Here is a 7,116-nt window from a genome sequence, read left to right as displayed (position 1 = left end):
GAAAATTTCGCACGTGTCAGTAACCAACTAGACGAACTTGATACCTGCAACTCGACACGTCAGCCACAACCTTTCCTGCCGATTTGTACGTTGTTACCCCTTTTTCTACATTACTCCCTCGCCTTTTCTAACTTACACTGTCTCCTAAATTACGCTGTCGTGTGTCTCATATGCATAAATCCACGTTCTATGTATTCCATAAGTTCGTACAGTGCACTGTCCACTCATGGTTGTCGCCGCTGCCGCTAGCGCTGCATCCGTCGCCGCCGCACATCTGGGCTCCACGAACGGGGTGATGTGCCGCCGTTCATGCGTGTTGTTGTGGCGCCGTGCATCCGTACTGTCTACATGCGCGCCGCGTAGTCGTGCCATCCGGTGGCATGCGTATTCGGCCGTATGTTCGTATTCTTACCATCCGGATCCTTTACTATTCTTATCCTTACCTTTCTCTGCTTGTATTTTCTTGTCCACCTCTGTTTTCAGTGTGTCGACTGCTTCCTTCGCTTTCGATATGATCTCCTTCTCTTTGTTCTTTATTTCATTGATTTTCTCTTCGTTCACGCTTCCAGTACCATCGTGCTTCATCTTTTTTTTTTTATAATCCGCCCACTTCATATTACACTCCGCTCCCGCTTCTATATTCTGGATTGCGTCCAATATGTGCTCTTCGTACAATAACCAGTCTACTACGTTCAAATTTATGGCGTTTGCCGACCTTTCATGGTCCTTATACCCACATGCGGTGCACCTGCCGTCGATAACAGGACCCGTGAGTGCTCCAAATCCATTTTTTCCTGTGCTTTGCATTTTCCTGAATGCTATCCGGGAATACTCTACACCTCTTTTCCACTTTTCCTGGTCCGGACAATACTTTTCCTTGAGTATATGTCCAAATATATTTGCTACTTCGCACCGTAACATATTCTCTTCTTCCGTGTCCATTTTGACCCCTGGCTCCGTCGCGTTTGCACTCGTACTCCACCCATTTGCAAATGCCCATGCAACACTCATAACTCTGCACCTGAGTACATCCGCTACCTTTTGGCCCATGTATTTATACCCATGTGATGAGATATCCTCCCAACCAGCATTATCACAATTGGCACCAAACCCCTCTGCGTTCTCTTGATTCTCATCCATATATTTCGTAAATTGCTCCAACACTTGCTTCCACTTGTTCCATTCGTCCTTCTGCGTTTGGCACGTGAACATACAAAAGTCCTCATTAGCACGTGCTACCTATGTTATTCTCAGTCAATACATGTACACCGTGACATATATGCATGTAAGCCTATGAATAAATTCCTGTGTGTTCCAGTCCGGCGTCCTCGTCATGCCTGCTGTCGCTGTTCAATCTAACTTACATTCGGAGGAGGCACCACGTACAGTGTACGAGCCTTATTCTGCCGTGCTAATTCTCCATCACAATCCTTTCCTTTTCCAGCCTTGCCCTTTCCCTGACCTGCTTGGGCAGCACCCTGACCAGCCTGACCACCACTACCACCCGTACCACCACCAGCAGCTGATGCCGTCGTCGTGCCACTTCCCGATGACGGTGGTGATGCCGGTTTCGCCGCTACTGGTTTGGCAGCCTGTCCGCTGTCGACCGGCTTGACCGGCTTGGCTGGTGCTGGTTTGGCCGGGGCGGGTACGGCTGCGGGAGGTGACCGTGTTTCTGAGTCTGACTTGCCTGGCTGTGATGATGATGTTGTGGATGATGATGATGGTGCCGCTGGGGTCTCTGCCGTCTTCGCCGGTGATGGTCCGTGTTCTTGTCGAGTTTTCGAAGAGGAGTCCTCCCTGCTCACCTCTTCTACCAATATCTTCTGTATACTTTTAGGTCCCCCTGAGTTTTGCATTTTGTTCTTTAATTCTTCCACTCTTTTCGTCATTTCCTGGCCCACGGCTCCCATTTCATCCTGTATTGTTTGCTTTAATGCTGTCACTGCATCGTCCCCGTCACCTTTGTCCCGGGCGCTTAGTTTTACTGTACAGTCGGACCCTAATACGCCGTCCTTCCCATCATTCAATGTTCCCCGATTCCTCTCAAACCATCTTAGCATGATGTACCATGAATCCCATTTTCCTATTTCGTGCTTTCTCCCATCGGTCCTTACCTGTCGGTTCCGGTGATGGTGTGGTTTCCGGCGATGCTGTAGCTCCTGGATTTTCAGGGGCGGGTGTGGCGGTGCCTCGTGCGTTACCTGCAGTACCCGGTTGTGGCATGCCTGGTGATGATCCTGATGATGATGTTGTTGTTACCTGTGTGCCCTGGGACGGCCGAGGTGGTCCCGAGTGTCCATGTCCTTTTACTTGTGGACCTTGCGGAACAGAGTCATGCTGCTTCTCTTGTTCTATTATACTCTTCACACAGTCTTTAGATGCACATGTGTTTACGTGCTGTAATATTCTCTGTATCTGCTTGGCCATATCGTGGCCAACCTCTACCATGTGTTTTTTTACTGTCTCTTTCAAGTCCCCCACGTGTTCATCCTTTCCTGCCTTTCTTGCTTTTTTTTGTACCATGCAACCTTCCCCTAATACTCCCACCTCCCCATCCTTCAGCTTTAACTTATTCCTTTCAAACCACCTTGTCATTATATCCCACAAATCCCTATCCTTTGCCGTTTTCCCTTTGTGTCTATCTCCTCCTGTTCCAGCATCGTGCTCTTCACAAGCAATATTACCGACCTCTCTATCCTCGAAACTGCCCATTGCTCCCTTCGCTAAATTAAATGCAAACTGTCCACCAGGCCCTTCTAAACAATTCATGCCCATTATTTTCTTCATGAATATATTTACTAGAATACATCTCATATAGAGGTCTATGTCCTTGTCCTCGTCGTTATCGTAGCGCCCGGTCACGGGCACCCCAGTTGTATCAATCCCGTGCTTAAAATGTAATGCTATAAGTGTTAATTCACACAAATCCTTGTTCGCCTGATCCAATTCATCCCCAGTGTCCGGGTCAACCCATGCATCACACATACCTCTCATTGTACCGGCATCTTCCGCGTGCCTCATGTAATCCTTAAATTCCGTCCATACGGTCTCTATATTTTTCCAGAAAAGTTCCTACAGGTATAATGTTACTTATGTATTCCTGTATGAATTATATTGCCTTCTGCACTGTGCGTGCCAATATAATTCCCTAAATAATTACACATCCCGTTCCATATGTATTTCCTTCGTGCTGTTATAGAAATTATAGTAGTTCACAACATGAATACACACACCTCCCTAAGATACTCTCTATGTCCATTCTAACTTTGTTGCATAATACCATACAACTCGTTCTCTCTTTTCCTCATATACTACAACTTACCGCCCAAGCCTTAATATTCTTCTCCTTTACCCCTATATCCCCGTTCTCAAAATACTGGTCCCATAATAATATTAAATAGTTCCACATGACTCCCCCACTGTGTTCCGTCTTATATAGGATGCCCCTTTGCTCGATACTTATTCAATGTCCACATTAACTGTACATTAGCCTTCGGAATCATATTCCTCTAATAGAAACTTATACTCCTACATACCCAGAATATTATGCTCCTTGTGCATTAAAATCATTAACAACAACGCCACTTAACACAAAATACCCCCCTTAACAACAAATACTCCACTTAACAACAAATACCCTGTTGACACTGTGTCTCTCTGTGCGTACACCTAAAACCCCGCAGTAACAACATCAAATTCTTCTTCCGTCGTACACGCGGACAATCCGTCGTCGAATCGGTCTTGCACATGGCCCCTTTGGTCGACGCGTGTGCTCGGAGAGACAATGTGCTCCTCGTTCTTACACTCGGTTGCTTCGTCGAATCGTGGTTACGCGCGGACAATCCCGTTTACCCGGCCGCGTGTGCGCGGAGAGACAATCTCCGCCTCCTGCTTACACTCGGCCGCTTTTGCTCGGCTACTTCGTCGAATCCGTCTTATACTCAGCCGCGTGTGCTCGGAGAGACAATCTGTCCTCCTTCTTACACGCGCGCACAACGTTTACGAGGACGAGGCAACGACGGCAGAAGAATGGATGTTGTTATACTGGGGTTTTAGGTGTACGCACACAGAGACAGTGTGTGAAGACGTTTAGTGAAGAAGGCGGCGGGGAGTGTATATGCATGACGCGTTGCGTGTGTAGGTAGTGTAGTGTACTTTTTTCCCCTCTGTCTTTGACAGCAGGAACACGGCGGAAGAAAACTAGTAGTGGTTGGTGTATTTATCACGACTTCCAAGAAGCGTGACGAAGCAGCGGTTCCAGTACGCGGTTCGACGACGTAGCCGCGTAAGCATTGTGCCGAGTGTAAGAACGGAGGGAGACATTGTCTGTCCGAGCAAACGCGTTTCGACGACGTAGCCGAGCACACGCGGCCGGGTACATGGATCGGTCCGCGTGTAAGAACGTTTCGACGCAGTCGGCGCGTGCACGCCGGAGCAGCATTGTCTCTCTGAGCAAACGCATCGACCAAAGCGGCCAACTGCAAAACGGATTCGACGAAGTAGCCGAGTAAAGCGGTTCGATTACGGCGTTCGAGTAAACGATTCGACGAAGTAGCTGCGGGAGGGACGGCGACCACGACGGAAGCAGACATTCATGTTGTTGTTATTAATGCGGTTTTTAGGTGTACGCACAGAGACAGTGTGTGTGAAAGGCGTTTAGTGCAGACCGGTGTAGCATGGCGTATTCATGACGCGTTGCGCGTGTAAGGTAGTAGTAGTACTACTTGTTTTTTTTTTTCCTTTCTGTCTTCTTTCCTCTTTTGTTTCCTTTCTTTTTCTTTTTGTTTCTTCTCCTATATATATTTTTCCCCCATTGCGCATACGTCGTTCCCGTGTGATTTAATACTAGTGGAATAATGGAACAGTGGGTGCAAGTGACGATTTTGTTATGTATAATATTTTAATGCTATGTTATACGGAAAGGAATTCCTAATAAGTACTAAGGCACGGATACAAAAATAATGAGTGGTTGGGCCATGTAGTGGTTGATGTAGTTCTGATGCAGCATTACGACAATAATAGGCAGTGTAATGTTAAAGCTTACCTGAACAAGATAAGGGAAGGACAATGAGTGCTACAAAGTTCACGCAGTTATTGGCGGATTATATAAGAAGAAGAGCAATCCAGGGAGATCAAGGCGATGGGCAGGATTTTAGCGTAAGTTGCCGTGAAAATTACGAGCCCGGGACGAACATGTAGACTCATTTGTGTGGCACAGCGTGCACGCTACACACAATTATAGAATTATAAGGGAACATATGGATCATGTGGGCTACTATTGTTGCATACATTTAGACAGAGGTATACGAGAAATATTGTATAAAATGTACTCATCTGTATAGGGAGCGTAAACGTAGGGCAGTGGTAAAGTATAAATGAATGCTTAAATTATTTCAATTGTAGGAGAAAATATGGAACGATATGAAGAGCATGTTCTGGCAGTTGCGTACATATGTGGATGTAAAGACATATGGTCCAATGATAAAGACCATGTGTAATTACAAAATACACAAAGAAGCTTATCTGAAAGATATACGTAACAAATTGTTATGTATGGAAGTGGCGACAATATTTTATTATATGGAGGGATTGAATAAAACAGGAACCGCACAGAGTAGTATGCATCAAGGAGCAGGCGAGCTGTGGAACTACCTAAGATGCATCATAGGCACCTGGACCCTCATGAGGTTACATGGCAACAAATGTCACATAACAGCAATAACGACACATGTTTCCACATTAATGCGTACGCTGGAGCAAAGCTTCCATGCTCCAACTCATAGACACAAATGTGCTTGGGTTAAATTTGAGGAACTAAAAATTGGAACACGCCTTATGGGGGCAGCCATGGACGAATGGATAACCGAATGGAAACGCAGAAGGCCTAATATAACTCAGGGCAAGAGAGCAGGCGGATGTGATCAGGTCGGAGGAGGGCGGATGGGGGAAGCAAGTGCAGCAGGAGATGGACCAAGCAACAACATTGATATATTGAAAAGTGAGAATTTAGACACACTAAAAAGCTTGATCGAGACGAAGGAGTATCTACCGAAAGCTAGGGTACACAAAATAATTGAAGATGTCAGGGCCAGTAATGACCAGGAGACAGGTAGAAAAATAATAAAGGACGAAATAGAGACATGGGACCACGAAAGGACTAAAATACCATCCAATGCAGCAGAGACATCATCACCACCAGCAGCTCCATCGGGCGCGTCAGAACACGGTAATACACGTAACGCAGGTGGCACCAGCAAGCCCGCCACGGCGCCTACTGAGCCGGCTGCAACACTACCATCCGGGGAACCGCCAGGTAAGACCGCTTAGAGACAGCACGTATACGACCACTACGGCCCGCATGTAGACCGTGCGAATATGGCTGCCGGCACCACAACAACACGCACGCGGCTGGCGCACAACGCACGCGGCGGCCACGACGGCAGCGGTAGGGGCGACCACTGTGTAGACGAGGTCTGTGTGCGGACGGGGGAATATTTCCCCCCGGGGTGCAACATTGTTACTGGTGGAGAAGGGAGGGATATTCATGCAGCGCGAGAATTTTTCAAGTGCGGAAAAAAAAAAGAAAGCACTGTTACATTTTATAAAAATATTTGCCAGATGTTGTATCCATAGTAATCATCATGTAGTGTTTGTTACATGCAGCATATGAAATAATTGTTCCTTATACATGTGCAATATAGGGACACGTTTCCCCTTTTTTCTTCTTAAAATGGGTTCCTCATCCATAGTATCAATAAACACTTGATCATATGAACAAATAATACAACATAAACACAAACCATGTATGTTGGTAACAGCACAAACAAAAATTATAAAGTAGGACACGCAACTATAGGATACATGCTTTAAAGGAAACATATGCCTATCACACAAAATCTGTAGGACCTCATGAGATTGTCGATCCTGTAACCAGACGAATAACATATCCTAACGTCAACATAATCTACGAGAAATAGAATACGGCACGTACTTATGGTTTTTTGCGTAATTTCTGTGACCAAGGTAATTTCAGTTTCCCCGGTGCTTCCGGTTTCTTTGGCACTTCTGGATTCTTTGGTACTTCTGGATTCTTTGGTACTTCTGGATTCTTTG

At 46.2% G+C, this 7,116-nt stretch overlaps 3 protein-coding genes across 3 annotated transcripts in view; 1 reads left to right on the top strand and 2 right to left on the bottom strand.

The window, feature by feature from the left end:
- Positions 1–408: 408 nt before the first annotated feature.
- AK88_05534 (uncharacterized protein) lies at positions 409–2,997 on the bottom strand (the record flags this gene model as incomplete). The annotated part of the gene is made up of 3 exons (XM_012483136.1): positions 409–1,191; positions 1,365–2,162; positions 2,263–2,997. 3 exons carry the CDS (start codon positions 2,995–2,997, stop codon positions 409–411), a joined length of 2,316 nt encoding a protein of 771 aa, XP_012338559.1.
- A 2,427-nt stretch (positions 2,998–5,424) lies between these two features.
- AK88_05533 (uncharacterized protein) lies at positions 5,425–6,330 on the top strand (the record flags this gene model as incomplete). The annotated part of the gene is made up of 1 exon (XM_012483135.1): positions 5,425–6,330. One exon carries the CDS (start codon positions 5,425–5,427, stop codon positions 6,328–6,330), a length of 906 nt encoding a protein of 301 aa, XP_012338558.1.
- A 664-nt stretch (positions 6,331–6,994) lies between these two features.
- Positions 6,995–7,116, bottom strand: part of AK88_05532 (uncharacterized protein) — a gene marked incomplete at both ends in the record, with an annotated part of 350 nt that continues 228 nt past the window's right edge. Inside the window, one exon of the mRNA XM_012483134.1 lies at positions 6,995–7,111. Coding sequence (XP_012338557.1) covers positions 6,995–7,111 — 117 coding nt within the window. The remainder of the gene's footprint in view (positions 7,112–7,116) is intronic.

Source organism: Plasmodium fragile (genome assembly GCF_000956335.1).
Source record: "Plasmodium fragile strain nilgiri unplaced genomic scaffold supercont1.152, whole genome shotgun sequence".
In the NCBI taxonomy this organism is placed as follows: domain Eukaryota; phylum Apicomplexa; class Aconoidasida; order Haemosporida; family Plasmodiidae; genus Plasmodium; species Plasmodium fragile.
The sequence above is the reverse complement of the archived record's forward strand: the minus strand, read 5'-3'. Positions and strand labels throughout refer to the sequence as shown.